The 20882-nt window shown below is 32.7% G+C and overlaps 2 protein-coding genes across 3 annotated transcripts in view; one reads left to right on the plus strand and one right to left on the minus strand.

The window, feature by feature from the left end:
- Positions 1–5765, minus strand: part of LOC132565656 (deubiquitinating protein VCPIP1-like) — a 31428-nt gene extending 25663 nt beyond the window's left edge. Inside the window, exons 1-4 of the mRNA XM_060230352.1 lie at positions 5684–5765; positions 3382–4313; positions 3096–3224; positions 2705–2835 (exon numbers count right to left, since the gene is read on the minus strand). Coding sequence (XP_060086335.1) covers positions 2705–2835; positions 3096–3224; positions 3382–4246 — 1125 coding nt within the window. The 5' untranslated portion in view covers positions 4247–4313; positions 5684–5765. The remainder of the gene's footprint in view (positions 1–2704; positions 2836–3095; positions 3225–3381; positions 4314–5683) is intronic.
- A 252-nt stretch (positions 5766–6017) lies between these two features.
- Positions 6018–20581, plus strand: LOC132565626 (protein phosphatase inhibitor 2-like). 2 transcript variants are annotated; one of them, XM_060230273.1, is made up of 5 exons: positions 6018–6094; positions 9950–10180; positions 10949–11049; positions 12973–13197; positions 14254–20581. In XM_060230273.1, the coding sequence occupies exons 1-4, from the start codon at positions 6018–6020 to the stop codon at positions 13188–13190; spliced, it is 627 nt and encodes a 208-aa protein (XP_060086256.1). In that variant the 3' UTR covers positions 13191–13197; positions 14254–20581. The 2 variants fall into 2 exon arrangements, with proteins under 2 accessions (XP_060086256.1, XP_060086255.1); XM_060230272.1 differs by having other exon boundaries at positions 12973–20581.
- Positions 20582–20882: the final 301 nt, after the last annotated feature.

Genomic DNA, 20882 nt, shown 5'->3' on the forward strand with positions numbered 1-20882 from the left:
TTTCCCCTATTAAGTGCCCCTACCCCTCCCGTCTCAAGGTAGTCTGGAACAAATGTTTATACAATCTTGGTTCCTCTTCCCCCAAGGATGCTTCTGACAAAATTTGGTAAAAATTTGTTCAGTTGTTCATGATAAGTAGTAGTTTTTAGTAAAAAGTTGAGATGACGAATGCCACACATGACATAGGATCATCAGTCTATGGACCAAGTGAGCTAGACTTAATATTTCTTAAGCATGTGCTTATGAAAAAATTTCATGGTTTTGGAGAGAATTGGCAGTTTCACTACCTCTAAACGCCTCTGACCTTGGACTCAATTATGTTGCAGCTTGCTCCAAAACAGTCTTGCTATCACTCCTACCTACTTTTACATATAAAAAAGGGTTACAGTTCCAAGCCATTGGCATTTTATTACTGTTTTTGCATTTAAGCTCTGCCAAAACCAGCCATACTCAAGACAGATGAACAGTACATTCAGAGACCAAGAATTTTGAAAATTTGCTAGAGCTACTCTTCAAGATCACAATCGTATCAAGGACTTATTTCAGTTATGTCTCCAAGAAGAGATCCCTAAGGGGATGAGGACAACAAATTTTGAAATTTTGATGTCCCTTTATAAATTGATGCCTATGATCAGAATTCATTTAAATAAGAAATATTCTTAAGAAATATTTACTTTTTTTATCAAAAAGAATACAAATATTGAAATAGTGTTATTGAGTCAAATTTCAAGAGTACCATGTTTTTTTTTATCAAATAGAGCATGCCAAGTTTTCAAGAGATGTTTGGAAAACTGACAAGAAATCTAGACAAAATCAGAATGTTGAAAAGAACAAAGGACAATAACTTTTTGAAAATATTGTTTCATCAAAAGGTCACTTTGCACCTTGTTTTTGTATGACTGATGAATACATCATATTTCATTATCCTAGTTTAATAAAAGCAAAAGCAAATTTTTAACAAAGGGCAATAACTAAATAAGGGGCCACAGGCCTTGAATTTGATACAATGCACAACCTCTTTGTATGATCAATGCATACACTAACTTTCCTTACCCTAGTTTTAATGCTAGCAAGTTATTCTCTGGCCAAGAATTTTTTTATAACAAATGGCAATAGTACTGTAACTGAGGGGTAAAGGACAATAAATTTGGCATATTGTCTTTGTATGATCAATGTATACACCACGTTTTACTATCCTAGTTTAAATGCATTCAAAGTTATACTCTGGACATGAAAATATAAATTTTTGTCAAAAATGTATAGATAACTAGAACACTGACAAGGACCTGTGGCAGGAAATCCCCCCTGCATCAACTCACCCTTAGACACACACAGTATGAGTTTTTGGATTGTTTTGGCCAAAAAAAACTTGAGTTATCTCAGAGAAATTGATTTTTTAAAATTTAATTTGATCTTCAAAGCAGAAAAGCAATCCAGAAGAACTGCATGATGTTTGACTTTGATTGGCCTACACAAATTTGAGTTATCACATTGAAACTGATTTTTCTATTTACAGTTTAAGTGACCATGACTTTGGACCTTCGAAGATGAAAAGCAATCTGAAAGCATTGTATGATGTTTTACTTTGATTGGCTAATGCAAATTTGAGTTATCACTGGGAAACTAATTTTTCTATTTATAGTAACAGTGACATTGCCCTTTGATCTTCAATTGGTAAAGCAATCCTGAGCAAACATTTTCAGTAAGGAAGTACTGTAAAAAGTTTGGGTTAGATTGGCGAAAGCGAATTCTCGTTATCACATAAAAACTGATTTTCTATTTATAGTAAAACTGACTGACCTTTGACTTTTGAAGTTGAAAAGCAATCCCATACAAACATTTCAATAAGGAGCACTATATGAAGTTTTCGCTGGATAGGCCCAAGGAAACTAAACTTATACCACAGAAACAAACTTTTTTAAAAAAAATGGTTAAAATTAAATGATTTTCTACATTTAGCAAGTGACCTTGACCTTTGACCTCTGGACATGTAAAGCTTAATCAAACCAGCACTTCCTTTGAGATAATAGTGGATAAAATCTGAGTGCATGTGGCCAAATACAACTCTAGATATTGTTGAGCATAAGCTGATTTTCTATTTATAGCAACAGTGACCTCGACCTTTAATCTTGGGAGATGAAAAGCTACATACCCCAAGCAAGCACTTCCTTCAAGGAGACTTGGCATAAAGTATGAGTGCCATTGGCCCAACAGCATTTGAAATACAGTAGAAAAACCAAAAAAGAAACAAATGGACTGACAGACAGACAGACAAGCCAATTACTATAGGGCACCAGTATCTCGATGCAGGGCCCTTACAAGGGCTAACAAGGAAATGTTAGCAAACGGACAGATGGACGAACAATGCAGGGTATACCATAATATGACCCCTCAATGACGGGTGTATGAAAAGCTGAAAATCTGAAAAGTTAAGTGTTAAAAGGGGCAATGCATGACAACTGACAATTCATGGTGATGGCATAAGTCAGCATGAGCCATTGGCTCAGGTAACCTAACAAATACATAACAAGCATTATTCTTTTTTGTGTCTTCAAATGTGATTTCATGCTATTTAAGAAATTCTCCCCCAAATGTTCTTCTTTTAAATATATTAAAGTATTCTGTTGCTTTACTAAAACAATGGATAAACTTATACCATTGCAGTGCAGATTTGACATCACCTACTGTATAAGTATCAACTCACTGATAAACACTTGTCACCTCCTATTCTACAAAGTCCTGAATGGTCAAACTCAATGTATTTATCAATCAAATCTGAAGGAACTCCCCAAGCTCGCTGGATCATAGATCTGGGCAGGTTAGGCAGCTTCCTTCCTGAAATAATCATTTATACCACACTTATCACCTACAAAAGTAGGAAGACATATGATTTCATATCACAAACCCAAATCTAATCTTATCATTTAATAATCATGAGCTACTTCATCATCTAAATATTATCTCATTATATTTTGAATACAAATAAGTTTTCTTAATGTTTGTCCTCTTACATGAAATTAAACATTAATCACTTCACAAGATTAAAGTTAAAGTTTCAATTTCAAATGAATTGCATCCTAAGAATGACCTCTGACCTTTGATTCCTACGAGAGGAATGTAGTGATTCCGTCCTGAACTGCTCCAGGCAATACACAGTGGTTTGTTGAGTGTACCATCTCGGCTTCTGCAGGCTTCAGGCTCCACCAAAGCTGGCAGGAAAACACCTGACACAAGTTTGATAAAGAAACAATTCAGTTTTGAATTTAATCATGTCATGTTTTTAAGAGGGGAGGGTGCTAGTATAAAGAAGAGAAAATATCTGATCACTTGTCAATTTCAGGCAGTTGTTCATTTTACTGTATATAAATGGTCTAAACCTACCAGAATAATCCCCTGAGCTCTGCATGCCAAGACAAGAATCCAAAAGAATCACAGGTCTATGTAGAACATTAGCCAAACCAAACACATGAATGTTTCGGAGACCCAATGGCTCTCCATCACTAGGAATAAAGTCTGGGTCACATTCCCTAATAATTGAGTCCCATTCATCGATGTCTATAAATTCTCTAAAATGTTCCTTGTATCTTGACAAATCTTTCTGGAAATGGTCGCTTAAATTCAGTCGTAGAGCATGCCAGAATAATTCCCTGCCTACCAAAGCTCGGGAAACAGCATGTACAAGGCAATGTCCATCTCCATCAGCATGTATAGGGACAAGGCGTTCTTCGTTGTCATTGTAGAGCTTGATTTCTTTCAGAATGTCTGCTAAATATCTAACACTTCCAGACCTGTCCCTCCCATATCCAATCACCTCCAAGTTCTCTTCCTCAATGAGGAAAGCACGATCACCAAGAATTTTTCCACAATTGAAAATATCTTGTTGTGAAAGCTCCCTCAAAAGTATAGCCTTTCCAGTTCTCTTGTCCATTCCATAATGTGTCAAAATTGGAGAAATAGATTTGCAGACATAGTTTGATAAGCCTAAAACTTTGACATCATCAGTTCCTTTCTTTGGCTTCACATTTCCTAAGAGGATGTTTTTCAAAATGTTGTGTAATGCTACACTAGGATTAGTTACTTCAGCAATATTCTGAAGTGATGTCTGCTCGTGTCGTTTTCCACAGCCTGTGCATTCCACACTCTTGTCATAGGCAGGAAAAAACAACTTGGCCTGGCACTGCTCGTCAGGACAGGACCCACAGAGCACTCTGTTCTCCTCACTTCTCTGTCTAGACAGACCCTGCATATTGTCAACTACTGTAGCCAGTCTTGGTCTACCAATCTACTAGCATCAGCAGTATTTGCTTCATAGTCTGGAAAAAAAGAGTAGTTCATTGTTGTGATGTACCATGTTCACAGCTAAACCTTAATAACCAAAGTTTTGGGAGTCTATTCTAAATGTGATACAATTCAAATATAAAGAACTGCTGCAAAATTGGATGCAAGAACTGTGATGCATTGTGTTTCAGAGAAACAGGTAGGGGATTCAGGGTATGACTTCATGAACACCAGAAAGATACAAAATCACAAAAAGAAAAAAAAATCACTAGATCAGATCGAAAACATTCTCAGTTCAAAATTAATAAATCAGTACTTACAGATCATTCTACACAGCAAAATCATATCATTGACAGAGAAAATTACAAAACAGTCAACAGAGTAAACAACCTTCTCAGACGGCTCGTTAAGGATGCATCCGATTATGTTGTAGCAGGCCAGTACTAAACAAAGACGAGTGGGGGCCACAGGCTCTCACAATTCTATGACCAAGTGTTTGACAAAGTGTAGCCAAATCGTCTACAGTACATTGTTACCATCTTGTGACTTTAATTTATTTAACATCTCATCATACCATTTTCATCCTTAGTGTACATAGGATTATAGTACAGCTGTACACTATGTGTCTGTGCTAGTATGCTCCACATTCGTCATTTGTCTGATGAATGTGACCATAAAATAGTTATCAAAACGTCACACTCAAATCTTCTACTCATTGTGTTAAACGAACTTCTATTCTATTCATTTCTTTCATCTTATGTAATTTTACATTATCCATTTAGAAAGAGTCTTTTGTGGTTTTTGTGAAGGAAGGTTTGAAAAATATTACATTGAAAGTCATCACAATAACATTGTAAATATTTGATTTTTAAATGGGGTGTACAAGCACAAGTTCTGACATCTATCAATATCTGTCATTACACAGGTGTTGTTTAACAACAACTACATGTGATTATAATATTGCTGAAAGTGTTTATAAATGTCTCTTTGAAGTTAATACAACAATATTTGAAATCACTGACAAGTATTCTGGTGTTTAGTGTTCGAGCACTGGCCAGGTGACTTTTATTTGCATCATAGCTATTTATGAAATAATCTATTTTTATTTTGTGGTCGTTTGACCGATTTAACGGCAGTTGTCATCAAACGCTCTCGTCAAATTATCACAATCTGACTGCCGTTCACGTAGACAATTTTTTTGTATCACCATAGCCTCGTGATCACAGGATTTTCTTTTTACATGACACTTTTGTCTGCAGAAGGTAATCAAATGTCAGTATTCAGAACTGGGAAAAATGTAAACAAAGTTTAGGTTCATCTATTTTGCTATTACAGTTTGGTCATACTTCCACTTTGAAGATTCTATATGACGTGTTAAAAGTGATTAATCAATCAGTGTACAAACCTTCATGTGACAATTGACTGATTTGTTGTCTCATCATAAATAAAGTCGGAGAATCCAAAGACGAAGTTTGTTTCGATTTCAGTTGTAACCGGAAGTGAAGTGTTTTAGACTGAGGTGCAGAAAATGGTCTTCATTAATTGGATCTTAATATCAAAGAAAATTAAAACTCCAACATAAAATTTTTAACTATATTATCTGATAAGTAAATAATGTTATTGTCCTCATACTAGAAATAAGGCAACACACTCACTTATGGGAGAAATTGTGCGGATTTTAATCCCATCCAGCGACCAATGAAATGACAGACCCTCTAGTCATATCATTAGCTTCGAAGATGGCTTCCCAGCAGAGGAAGCCGATGAAGGGGATCCTTAAATCGTCTTCCAGTTTTGACAAACCAGATCCAATTTAGTAAGAAATAGATATCCGCTACTGTTAATCTTAACATGTGTATACTAAAAACTTATTTTGGTATCGTGACCTAGAATAACATCGTAGACACAACACACCATAATCAGCTGGCTCATTTGTTATGATTATGAGGGTGCTCATTCCCTGACTTTGGGGTTCCAATCCATAGGTGCATGTGGATAAAGATCAGACGATGTGATGCGATTAGAATTGAATTGTGATATAAAAACTTAATCTGTGACTATGTGTTATATAAAATATTAAATTTATAGCAGTATTTGATAGTTTGTGATAGACTTCTTTCTCCAGACCTGCTTTGCAAAGAAAATTACCTGGAGTGCACTGGGGACGTTGAGAGAATATATATGTTTAGATTTAACATAAAACTATGTTCAGTTATTCCTGACACGCTGCTTGTATGGTATATCTGGCTGCATGTTTTGGAATTATTTTAATTTTGTTAATACTACAATTTGTGTGGAGATCCCATACGCAAGTACCATGCTCATGTTTGGGTTGCACTAGTGACTTGAAAGCTTTGGCCTTCATAGCGTTGTGCAGAATTTTAAGATTCCTCTTATGAAAATCAAGGACTTTGTTATCAAACGAAAACCTCTTATTGCTATTTTCAACTAACCTATAATAACCCAGAGACATCTAGATAAACTGTGATATCTATCTGGTATTGCTAGCTGTTCGTGTGTAGGTGAAGACTCTGGCATAAGCAGGTCTAGAGACCTATTTATGTCTCCCTCCAACACACAACATATTCTAATAGCAAGATGTGATATTGCACTGTTTGAGTGCAAATCATCTACCAAACATGTTATCTGCTAACCTATACCTAGATTGTTTTCTAACAAAACTAAAGCATGTGTACCCAGAATGAAAAAGATTGCAGTGGTACGCTACCTACACAAAGAAGTTTCCAGGTAAAACATAAGTTTTCAATGTTTATGCAAAAAAAAATCTTGTCTTATTGTATTCCTGAAACCTGTTATAAATGTTCAAGGATCTATGCCAACATACTTTATCACATGTCCAATAACATGTATCAAATAACACTTTCAAGCTTAGTCTTTGTTAAGTCAACTTTTTCCCTTAAAACTTCTGAGTGACATAAAAGAGAAAGGTTATGACATAAGCAAAATTTCAATCATGTATGTAAATATAATGATATACAATTATATAGAGTTTAGTTAAAGTAGAATATTTCACTGTCAATCAATTAAAAGGGCATCACAAAAGAATGGATCATTTGAAAAGTTAATGACAATTATTGATCATGGTCAATCTGGCATTGTTTTAGAACTTTTGACTGCTATAAGTAAAACTAGCCTTCAAATCTGAATGTATCTGATATGAAATGTGTTTTGTATGGAACAAATACAAAGAGGGGAAAAGCTCTTGTACCATTACATGTTTGTATTACTAGATAATTGGTTTTATAGGTGCTGATGAGGCAGAATAATTCTTTGACCCTTTTTCGCAAGATGCTGTGGTTTTATAATGGATTTATAGAAAGAAATGTTCACTTTAAAGATTAAAGTAAAAACATTTTTATGAAGAAGGGCTAACAAGTTTGTTCAAATAAATGATCTTGACATCTCCAGGTAAGGTATTTAGCTGGTGGCACATTTCCAGGAAAACTTTTCATTGTACCCGAGGTATATTATATTGAATATCTTCAGTTCTCTTTCAAGGCACAGGTCAAGGATATTTTGGTCTTTTCTTGACAGCTGTAGAAGTGATGAACAATATAGGTCTATAAGGCATCTTGCTTGAAAATTTCAACTCTACAAATAGATTTAGTGTTGGAAAAGAATGAACATAAACTCATTGTTTAGTTCTTGGGAGTCAACTTATACAATGCAGATGAAACCCTCTAACTAAGTCTTCTTATTACTTACTAACAAAAAAGCTTACAGGAATTTTATCAGTTGTACAAAGTCTACAAACAATATCTTTAAACATATTCAGGGTCACATGGATCAAATTTGTTTAAACACACCAGTGATGTCTAGTGATTTTAAAACTGAAAGGGTTCATCTTTGAAAATTTATTATATCTTTTTATAAACTGCAAGACCTAGCACATTTAAAACATTGCTTGAAATCTTACTTGTGACTTTTCTCATTTATGTATTGTTTAACATTAGCAAGTCTCATAAATAATATGTTTAGAATCTCTCATATATACTTCAACTAAACATTTGGTGAGACAGTGTGTCATGTATTAAAAGTAGGTCATTCTGACCTACATTTTGACCTCTGGCCTACATCAAAGAAAATGGAAATTGTTAAGGCACTAATTCCTATAGTACTAATCACAGGAACTGTAAACTTGCAATATTGGTTCACCACTGTGTGACAGTGTGTAGAATGTAAACAATAGGTCACTCTTACTTATATTTGAATTTTAACCTACATCAAAGAAAATGTTTGTCCATGCTCAAATTTCTACACACTATTAGTCACTGGAACTTAATACTTATTGTATGAGTTTACTTTTGTAAAGCAGTGTGTCATGGATTAAAAGTAGGTCAATCTGAGGTACATTTTTACCTTTGACCTACATTGAAAAAAAGTTTTTCTGAGCTCCCACTTTACTTGTCACTGGAACTTCATACTTAAGAGTGTATGGTCTATTGGGCGAGGCAGTGTATAATGTATCAAAAGAAAGTCACTTTCACCTATATGTTGACTTTTGACCAACATTGAAGAAAATGTTTGTCCAGGCACTTTGTCAAACACTACCATTCACTTGAACTTCATACTTAGTTTATGGGTTCACCTTCCTGAGGTGTTGTGTAACATAGTAAAAGGAAGCCATTCTGACCTATATTTTTACCTTTGACCTACATTGAAGAAAAAGTTTGTCTAGGCTTTATCTCCTACACTGCTAATCATAGAAACCTCATACTTGGTGTAGGGGTATGTGTTCACCTTTGTAAGCAGTGTGTTGGTGGGTGACTGTAAATTGCCAAATTGTCTTGTTGAATTTCAGTTGAGTAATCTAGAGATGTCTCAATAACTACACAGCCAACTTCCAAAGGTTAAAACCATAATACATCTGTGTTTAATACATGTTCTAAATCACATTTCTAACTCAAATGTCTATTTATACTTTACAGAAATGTTTGTTTATAGTAATTCTAGTACTTCGATTGCAGTTGTAGTGCATCACTGCAAACTCAAAGAAGTTCAAACTTGGCCTCTGCCATGTAAAAATCGGTGTAAGATATTAGAACAAACAGTAATTTTGCATTTTACCTGTAATCCAGCCACCTGGTCCATTTTGTTAAGTGCTTATTTGTTTGGATACGTATAAGGATTTATGGAGCAGCTACATACAATTCTCTGTTTCAGTGACAGTATTTTCGTGTCTTTATTGATGGTCCTGGATGACAGTGTCACAAACCATATCTGTTGTAATCTAATCTGTATATAAGTGGCATAAATGAACACCGTCCCACTGGTTATTAATGTGTTACAGGATTGGGATGGGGTATATATATACTATGTACCAAAGAAGGATCTTGATATAGAGTTGTAGGATATTTTTTGATGTCAAGGTTTTTTCAGAGCCAATATTATGTGGAGTTGTAGGATTGCAGCAAAATTTAGTCTTTATATAATATTGTATAGTGCTTGTTGGTTGAGTCATTGCTTCTTAATCTAATCCAATTAAATTGTTACTTTGTAAATGTTTTTAGAGACCTGCTTTAGAAAGAAGCAAAAAACGAAGAAAAAAAATTGTAAGCAGTGTTACTTTTCAGTTTTCTGAACTCAAAAGCAGTGATCTTTTAACAGATTATTATCATGTGTACTAAGATAACTACTAAATACTTTCCAGCGTCACCACCACACCTAGGGATGGAAGGAAAGAGATGACATGGGATGAGATGAATATATTGGCCACACATCATCCTGCAGATAAAGATTATGGCCACATGAAGATAGATGAACCACTCACACCTTACAGCAAATATTCTGACCCTGAAGATGAGGATGGGGAGACACACCAGAGACGCAGCAGCATTAGTGAAAAAGAGATTGAGCTGAATGCGGAGACGATCGCTTCAAGGTTAAATGATGAAGTTTATTTTATTAAACAAGTTCCTAACTTTGATTGTCTGATGTAAAGTTAGTGCCATATTATTCAACATTGCTCTCAAGTTTTCAATCCTCTATTAATAATTAGATAGATGTTTAGTATTCATTTGAAATAATCTGTATTCCATATTTGTTATTCTTACTGTTTTGGACATTTCTACCTTGTGTCATGATTATTTAACTCGTCTGAGTTTTGTAGATTGACACTTCACTGTCACATAATGATAAATTTCGTTGAATTATGTCACTGACATTTTTCATTGTAACTGTAGTTTGTAATGGCATGGAATTGTTACAAATTCTGCTAATGGGGTATATAGACATATTCCAATGTAAACATTAACCAGATGACACTGTTTATAGCAAAGATAAAAAAAATCACACAGTTCTTAACAAAGTTCCCCGACCAGAACTCTGCCAGATTCTGTAGACTTAGTCCTTACATAACATAAATTTAGATCCCTGCTCATTAGAAATATCTCAGAAATGAGATATCAACCCCATCGTTGATGGAAATAAAGTTCAAGATTCATAAATAAAAATTTTATAAAATTTCTTCCATTAATTTATAAAGTATTTCCACAGCACCTGTAGATTTGTTGTTATTCAAAGAAAAATGGACGATGTAGCTTACCCTGTAGTCTGAGTTTGATTAAAAGGTGAACTATATAGGTGCAATTGATCTCATTTTTTCACAAAAGTAGCTAATTGTTTTCCTTAATATCTTTGTTGTTTCCAGATTAAATGAAGAAGGCATTAATCCCACTGTGCTTAGAAGTCATGCTTCTATAGAAGAAGAATCGTCTGATGACGAAGAACCAGAAAATCCAGAACAGCAAGGTGAAGATATTGAACATTGCAATAGATAGATAGATAGATAGTTAACAGAATATCTTCGTGATGGCCATAAATACATCTAATGGTATATACATATGAAGGCAAGGTTTTGTTTAGAATTAGGTCTGATAAGTTTCAGTATTTTGAAATATTATGTATCTCATTAGCTGCTCTAGTATATTGCAGAATATGTAAGTCTTAAGCTAATTTTCTTTCTCAAAAAGATGTAGGATCAAATGTTTTTGAGAAGGAACCAAGAATTTGTTGTGTGTAAATGAAACACAATCCATTTTCATTTGATACAGGCGTAGGATATATATACAACAAATGTTGTAGTTGAGTTTTTGTTTTGTTTTTTTTCCTAAATACAGTTGAAACTCGTGATCTCAAAATCACACGAGTCAAATTCTGTTTGATGCAAAATAATTTCCATGTCTGGATTATTTTCCTTCTTTATCTTTGTAATTTTAGTTTGGATGTCTTCAATTTTCATTGTCAAAATTTCTTTTGAGTCAAAGTGATTTTACAGCCCCTTCAATTGTAAAGCAAGAGAAAAGTCATTTGTTGTCTCAAAATTGATTACTGTCAAAACATCAACATGTCTTCTGAAAAAATCAGTCAATGCATACACTTGTGTGTAACACACGGCTAATTACAGCATATTGGTGCATCGTACACACAACACTTGGTCTCTGATGATTAATTCCCAGAATTGTTGGCTTCTTAATCAGTGTAGCAATAACAAGAAGCATGCCAAAACAAGACAAGCTTGGTTGCGTGCATATTGAGGAATAATAAAAACAAAACAGTCTAACAAGTACCACCTTTTTGACCAAATCTGATCCCTACAATTCCGATAGAAACTAATTATTGTGCTTGTTTACTTAGAACTGTTACTGGGTATGTTGCTAGATTTGGTGTTTGGACAATGCCGTGCTGAAAGTATCTTTAATTGCTAGAGTCTATATCTGTGCGTGATTTGTTAAGTCCAGTGCTTGTATAATGTTTACTATAACAGGTAAAAACTTTTTCCATATGTTTATTTGTTCATAGTAAAGTCATGTTAATATGATTTGTAGCTTCATACATCGGTTTTAGTACCATATCAAAAGTAAATTTTAGTTTTGTTTTATTGACATAAGATATATGATCTATATGTGCTTTGACAAGAGGTAGGTGCACATGTGTGCAGGACAGAATGAAGTGGGTACAAATGTGGTCGGTCGGTATTGTTATTACATGTTTTGTTATTTGGATGAACAATCAAGAAAACGACAAAGTACAAATCTATTTGTTTTTGTCAATTTACTGCCATTTCAAATAACAGATTAAATTACGCTGTTTTTACACCTGAGCACTGTGCAGTCGTAACCTGTACCATAATCAACATTAGAAAACTGATATCATCAACCTAAATATGAAATTTGAATGAGTCAAAATATTTTCCACAGTCCCTTGAAGTTTTGGAATACAAGTTTCAACTGTACATGTAACAAATCATATTAGGAATTCATTTAAGAGTGAGACGGAGTTATCATCAAGAAGGAACCCCTTTGGTCATTGGTTGTTAGTAAATCATTATTCCTTAATACTCCAAGCACACAAAAGCTATCTGTGGTTTTGCTTTCTCATATGGTATAAGAGTTCACTTTAGTAAGTTAATTGAAGTATTTCTCCTTTGGGAAACCCACAAATTAAGTTTCCAGCAGGGTATTTTATTAACTTCATCTGTTTCGTAATTGACATATCGCAGTAAGAACAATATACTGTAAACCTGGTGATGACATTTCCTTTGTGTTGCTGATGAAGGTGTGAATTCTATTGAAATTTCTTTCATTTGATTTATTTTGTGGTCCTTGATTATTGAATTTTTACATATATTGCCTGGAAACATCTTAATTTGATGTTAAATATCTTTTATTACAGCTGTGAGGAAAGCTTTTGAGCAGAAGAGAAAGCTTCACTACAATGAATTTCAAGCTGTTAAATTAGCCAAGCAGTTGATGAAAGATGAATTTGATGAGGATGATGATGAGGATGATAATGAAAGTAACAAATTAGAAAATAATGTGACAGACTCAAGTCAGCAGCCAAATCAGGATACAGCATTAACAGAGGATAGTGAACGATCGACAGGAAAATGATATCTAGGTGATTATTGTTAGACTTTGTTCCTAGGTAGCGGTATATGTTCCGCTGTTGTGTTAAAGCTAGGTTATACATGGTAACCTTTAGCATGGTGTTTGTATGTTGGGTAAAGTAAACGTTAGCTTGTTATGGTGTGTTAATTAATGTATACAAATGTTTAGTCTCCATGTTTCCCCAAATGTTTCAACTGTTGTTTACTGGATTCCAGAAAGGTAGTGACACAGATGTTTGATTGACCATTGGTTTATTACAGTCTTTGATTAACCTCTTTCCACTGGATTCTGTCCATTGCATGGCAGAAAGGTTGTGTTCAAAGTACAAAGTTTCAAATTTAATCACTGGTGACAAGAAGGGAATCACTTGTGCAAAGGCCAGATGCCGTCTATTCAAGTGTTTTTTTATAAGCATCTTCACATTGTTTTAAACCCTTTCCTTGTTGACGATTGAAACAAACATAGATTTGATAAACAGTAAATATATGTGTATTTGTGTGTGTATATATATGTGTATATATATATATATATACAGTATTTAATTATGGGTGGTATGGGTAGGTGTATATTTTGTTTGGTAATGGGTACATAATCTCCCTTACTAATCCAATTTCATCTCCACTCTTCACTGTTGTGTAAGACCATAGTCAATCTTTTGACTTACATGGTCTGGATAACCTCTCAACACAAAAAATTTAAGGATTCAAGTTTTGTTGATTGTGAAAGTGATTATGGTAATTAGTTTTGTGGCATTTTATTACTTTTTTTATTACCAACAGAAACTAATTATTGTTAGTATATTGATTTTTGTAAAAAGTTTAGTTTATTAAAGAAAAATATATGCAAAAAATTAATTGGAGACATTTCTCAACCCATATAATTGAATAACACAAATTCTGTACTTTTGTAAACTTTAGCTATGGCTTCGAAGTAGTTGTGAAAGTCCAGAAGATATTATTGTGATTCATATTATAAGGTTTGATTAATTAAATCTACAAGAATGTTATTTTATTTCAATCTTCAAATCATCAAATTGCAAATGACGGTTCTCTGGGATCTGTTTCAGTCATAAACATGTGACAGTCAGGTACTCGTAAAAACCTCAGTACTGTATTGCAGTGGTGTAATGGTGGCTTCCTGTTTTTTCCTTGTTTTTTCATCCTGCCAATTTTATTTTCTTCCACACAACATAAACTCTCAAGGAAAAAAGATGCTGCTTATAATCTGGAAAATATGTTTTATCAAATCTGTATGATGATGTTTATTATAATGAAAAAATATTCGGAAGTGATTGGTGATAAGCTACCACCTTGTTACTGCCCTGTAAGGTTATTGTAATTCATATTTTGGGGGATTTGCTTGTTTATTATGAAATGATGTCACATTCTACTGTTTTCTTCTGCCCATTTCACATATTTTGGGCCTTACAGCAAGTGCTTGTTTTGAATCTATCTGAAAATGCCAATTTTTATGAGAAGATTACCGGTATGTGTTATTCTGTACAAAATTGGCATTGAATAGTGCAGTGTGAATTTGAGTGGCTTTGGCTTATGTTGTTTGATTAGCTATGCAAGAATTCCAGTTTAAAAAAAAAATTAGATATCAGTTGGTCAAATTAATCAAGCACAAATGTCTTGCAAAAAGTACATCATCACCACTTTGTGGTGTTATTAGGATGTGTTTACATAGTCCCTTCAAGTATGGTTTATCATGAGTCTGTGATGTTTTTTTCTACAAGCATTTGTTTATCTCCCAGAATACGCCGCTTCGTGTTCAGCCGATCTGAGTTTGTATAAAACTGCTAATGCTTCCAAATCATGTTACAATTAGGAATGGATTATTTTCATATTGGTCTGTTTGAGAAATAATTTTAGTTTCAGATTTCCAGTAGAAAAGTTGTTACATTTTGAATACTGAGATTGCTTCTTGGACAGGTAAAATTATATGAATGGACACCTCCCAAAAATAGCTTGTCTCCACTTTTTAGTACTGAAACTTTCCTGCCAGTACTGTAGTAATCTGGCTTAGTGTAGAGAAGTGTAAGTAATAAAGACAAAATTGGAAAAATGATGTTAGGGTTTGTTGCAATACGTGTGCAAAATCTTTTTCCAGATTTCATAGATGTGAGAATTGTGAGTTTTTAGTTAGGATTATGTACTTATGAATCACGTGGCTTGGTGTATTGTTTAGTGATCATGTTGTTCTTTAATGAGATCTGATTGCAGAAATCCTGTGTCTTGTAAAATTGTATAGCAATATTGAGATATGTGAATACTGATTTCTACCGGAGTATTTCCTCATCACTCTTCAGCTTTTATTACCGGGTTTGACAATTATTTGATCACCTTGCTTATACTTAATAACTTATTCCATCATTTAAAGAGTTATTACAGAAAATATATTGGCAGTGCAGGCTCTTTTTAATGACCCAATCCACCAGCAGTTATTTTCCTAGGAGGCTATTAATTGAAATAATAATACCCATCAGTGTACATTATAGCTGTTTTCCTCTGTACCATCTCCTATATACTGTAAATGCACTTATTTTAGTGGTAATCTTATTTTAGTGCTTTTTGCACTGAAAGTATTGCACTAATAGTCACTTCTGTAAATGGTTTATATGGTGCAGTTATTATTGGTGCAAGAATTTATCATTGCACTTGTTTGTTGAAATGTGATATTGTGCAAAAATCTAGATACACTAAATGAAGTACGTTTACAGTAGTCATGTTTGGATTAGAGTCAATCTGTTTTTTGGCCATTACTTTCAATTTTGTATACCAGATAAGTTCTTTTATTAAAATGATGTTTCTAAATAAAATATTTTATGCATTAAGTAGATATATTATGCAATAAAACATTTTATAAAATGTTGTAAATGATATGTTGGATTCATTGAATATCTATATATAGAGATCATTATGTAAATTTTACCACCATTCAAATGTCTTGGTGCATGACAAAAAATCAATAAAACGACAATTTTTTTATATGTAGACATCAAAGACATAAAACAACATTAAAAACAATATCATTGTCTGAAATATATTGATATACTTTCCCAGTGATAAAATAGAATCAGATATAGCAACAGAAATCATTGATTTTAGACAATAGTTTTATATCTATGTAAATATGTCCTATTTACTTACATAGACTGCCTGAATAGTTTCATTTGTCAGAATTGTATATCTGAACATGATTATCTGTACATGATGTCAAGTATTTCACCTGTCATAAAAATGCAGTTAAAATGAGCTTCAGTAAATTTTGTCGGATTTTTTTAGAAATCCAGGGCATTGTTTCCACAATACTGATGAAACCAGTTACGTAAAGATATAGAGGATTCTCAAAATTGAGAAGAAGCATGAGACTCAAAAATCACTCATCTTTACTAGTACAACACTTCAGTCATTTAGGAATTGTCTCAGCTTTCCGCATATATCAGTTTAGGTTTACATATGATTCATCATAATTGGTAAGTGCTAATATACAGTTTATTACTCTATCTACTTTTATATACAGATGTATTTTTAAAGGATATATCTTCTGTTATTTTTAAGATATGTATTGTGAGTAGGTTTATAATGAAGTGCTATTTTTGTCACAAAAATATATTTGCTAAAGCTCCATAACACCAATAAAGGTTATTCATAAAAGATTTGCTAACATCTTTGCTAATTCACATCAGACATATTGTTAATACATGTACAAGTGTACTGCAATATTCCAGTAATATCAGATATGTATTATAATGTTTATTGTGCTTAATGTGATATTAGGACAGTCCATTTTTGTTATTTTGATACTTTATTTCTGCAAATAGTGACAAACAAAGAATATTTCTCAATTAATATGCTAAGCAAATTACTAAGCACATTGTGAGCCAAAATGAGATGCGAGGTAAAAAATTGAAATGAAAATCGTTGTTTTGATTAATGAAAAAAAATCTACTGTGATAATTAGAATAAAACAAGTTACATTCCTTTCTCAAATTATGACTATTAGATATAGGTTTAGATTTTAGATAAGAGAATTTGTATGCAAATACATGTTAAGTGCATATACTTGTAACATGTTAAAGATACACTTGGCACATTTACCCTATATAACTGACAGGTGTGATGAAATTCTGATGCATACTTCAGTGAGTTTTTCAACTGATAAGTGCGAAATAATTTATGTGAGCATAGTAACACAAATAGTAAAATTAATATTTTAATACCAAAACTTTTTAAATTATTGGAATATTTAACATACCAAATTTGGTGGAAAATTGTTTGTCAGGTATTACACTTCTATCCTTTCATGTGTTTAATTCATATTGCTGTAATGTGAGATTTTTTTCTGTGATTACATGTAGTTTTACTGCATAATGTGATTGAATGCTTCAGCTTCTACATCTCCTTTTTTTTTTCTTTTTATGTTTTTACAAGTATCAGAACAATAATGAATGTTTTGTATTTATTTAGACAATGTTTCCGAAGCTGTGTAAATTTTTCATCCTTTCAGATCATTGAGAAACAGAAACTTTGAATTTTTCCTTAAAATGTTCCAAAATTATAGTGTAGACAAAGCTTTTTTGTAAGTAACTTTTTATTATTTTGAGAAATGAATTTTGTTTTAAATCTTCCAAAGATAATAGATGATACTACATGGACAAGTATTGTTATCATTGAAATATCGGGAATAAAACCAGCCTCCTTTTATAGATTTTTGAACAATTCTTTCATAAAGATTTACATTAAATTATTTTCTTGTCTACACTCGGATAATATTTTCATTAAATCAATTAAGTTTTATGAAACTATTTTCACAAAATTTAGGATAAAATTTGTGGAATCAAACAAATATTTAAACAATGATGACATTTGTTTCACTTTCTGTTATGATCATGATATCGCTCTGAATCTCTTTTGAATCAGACATAATGAAAACAGTCAATAGTGTGATATACATGTTTTATTTCATAGTTTGAATTAAATGTGTATGGTTTCTTTGACAGGATGTAGGAAGTTGATACATACGTCTTATTGTTGTTTCTCTTTGGGTTTTCTAAACCTTCCTGTCCACTGACATTGGCCAGTGTGTTTTGAGGTAATGGTAACATACTATGCTAATTTCTATAGATTCCATCCGAAATAAATGAGATTGAATATGTTTTATCATATCGTTTTTATTTGTAATTTTCGTAAGTAAAAAATCTTGTTGTTCATTTGTTTGTAACTATGGAGATCTTTAGTACTTCACAATTGAAATGGACATATCATTTATACATGTTGAGTAAATATGTTGATTTGAAACAGTGCTTGTAATGTGGATATTGATGTAGCTGTAAATACATCAAATGTAATTCTGTAGTTCAGATTTTGAACAATGAAACCTCAGATGTTTGAATTCTAAGTCTAAGATAAGCATTGCTAAATATTAAAATATGTAATGTTACCTACTAGTTTTTATTTTTACTACAAAATAAAGCATACAACAATGGATACACTAATGAATAAATTACTCATCACAATTTTTTTCAACAAATGACTTTTAAGCATTGTTTATTCCTTTTGTGCCTTTTTAAAACATTTGGAACAAAATGAGGCATTTTCTATTTGTTTCCTTTTTTTCGTAATATTCAAAATTTGAAGAAAACTAACACAATTCTTGGACACAAAATGATATTTTGACTGTTCAACAATACAATAATGGTAAGGACATGATGAAAAGGATGTTGCATTCGAAGGATAAATTCAAAGTCTCTGTGTTTGTTTTCATGGTCTGTATAAATATGTTGAACCAATAATGATTGCTTCACTAAATTTCACTTAATATGTTCTGGGTTGTATGTAATATGATTTACAAAAACATTTTCGATCGTTTTTGGAAAATATTTACAATTAAATGGTAATAGTCTGGTGTAACCTACCAATGAAAATTGTGTGTTACCAATATCATATTCATGAAATGAAACTGAGGTTATCGCCTTTTATAACAAGATGACACTTGAAAATGATAAATATACACAACCAGTGAACTGCTTTTAGGTGGCATTTCTGTGACTTATATATCCCAACTGTGAATAAAGTGCATAATTGAATTTGCCCTTTAATTAGTTCATGTTTTCATATTGCTCAGGATTGCCACCTCAAAGTTCACTGCTTAAAAACACTTCCTTTATTTTCATATAAAAATGTCAATCCATTGTGAGAGATCAGCTTTACCAGAGCTTTTTTTAGATAAATGATACATCTGTACATAAAAACCAAACAAATCTACCATTTAATCCATGCAGCATTAATGAACTTGCAGACATCCAAGGTGTTATAGAACAGGACTTGATTTTGTTTGTCTTAGTAATTTTCAAACCCGATAAAAGTACATTTATGAGAATAGTTTAGATCTATAGGAAAAGAACATGTTTGATATTGTATAATAAATCAATAATTTGGGAGAGTATGGCTTTAGTTTGATGTTTTTACTGAATGTTAGATGCTTAAATATGTCTTCAGTGTTAAGAAAAGTAGATATAGTATGTGCTATATTTCCATAAAAAATTGAAGCATATTGTGTGCATCTCTTTCAGCAATATAAATGAATAGACTGACAATTACTGAATTTATTACTACACAAAATTTAATTTTTGATATGGCTTTTTTGGAGGTCGTTGAATTGTGATCTACCTGCATTGCACTAAAATGTGTTAGAACTTCTGCAACTGTATGGGAAATTCAAATGGGCTGTTCAAGCACATTATATTGGATATTTTCATTTTTTTTCAAATCTGCCTTCAAGAAAGATGTTCCAATGTACATGACATGATTGAACAATGTTGAAAAAGTTGGTGAACTGTTATTGCTGGTATTTCCAGTCTGCCAAGCTATATAAAAGTGTAACAGCATGCATGCCTATTCAAGGGTAAGCATGTGAAAGAAGGACATTATTTTCAAGAGTTTACTATATTTATCTGGTAATAAGCCCTCTTTGTATGTATTGCTGTTCGATGGAAGTACACACAGAATATACCATCTCTACTTCTCTGTGTATAGTGATGTGTTGACCCTAGGTCTTATTGCATTATAAATATGGTAATGAATTTCATAATGAAACCCACAAACTTCGGCTCTTGTGATACAGGGAAGAAAATATGTCACCTGTATTTGGTAGTACAGTTCACAAAACATTAATAAAAAGAGATTTGGATAAATGTAAATCACGAATCTTGTTGAAATTCTACACGATTTCTATTTCTGTGTAATCAAATGCAATAACTACAGTGATACCGACCATACAGGCCTCTCTAATGTTATCAGATCAATACATTATTTATATATTGCAGAGAAATGTGTTAATCTTGTATGTCTGGATATACTGATTACAATTAAACTGTATGCTGTATCAAATAGTTTGTTCTTTATTGACTCACCAATCAAAAATATTTATGTAATTATCAGACAGTTTTACAAACCTTGAAGCATCAAGGGATATATTGTCTCAAACAGGAAGGTGACCTTGAAATGTCAGTCCTTTACTCACACTTGGTTGTTTATCAATATTATGATCCTTGGCATTTTTTAGATTCTTGAGAACTTGTTCAAAATTAAAGCATAACAACAAACAAAAAATTACCATGTGATAAACACTTTGTACTTAGTGAGTAAACAAAAGGCCAGATGAGTCTGTATCACTAAACATGGCTGAAGT

This window comes from Ylistrum balloti, unplaced genomic scaffold, assembly GCF_031769215.1.
Source record: "Ylistrum balloti isolate Yb309-2 unplaced genomic scaffold, AGI_CSIRO_Ybal_v1 Utg369730, whole genome shotgun sequence".
NCBI classification, from domain to species: domain Eukaryota; kingdom Metazoa; phylum Mollusca; class Bivalvia; order Pectinida; family Pectinidae; genus Ylistrum; species Ylistrum balloti.

Excerpts from the sequence above, each read along its gene's own strand:
- LOC132565626 (XM_060230272.1), top strand. The coding sequence starts at position 6,018 with ATGGCTTCCCAGCAGAGGAAGCCGATGAAGGGGATCCTTAAATCGTCT. Across the intron at positions 6,095-9,949 it reads GACAAACCAGATCCAATTTA|CGTCACCACCACACCTAGGG; the intron begins GTAAGAAATAGA and ends AATACTTTCCAG. Across the intron at positions 11,050-12,972 it reads AGAAAATCCAGAACAGCAAG|CTGTGAGGAAAGCTTTTGAG; the intron begins GTGAAGATATTG and ends CTTTTATTACAG.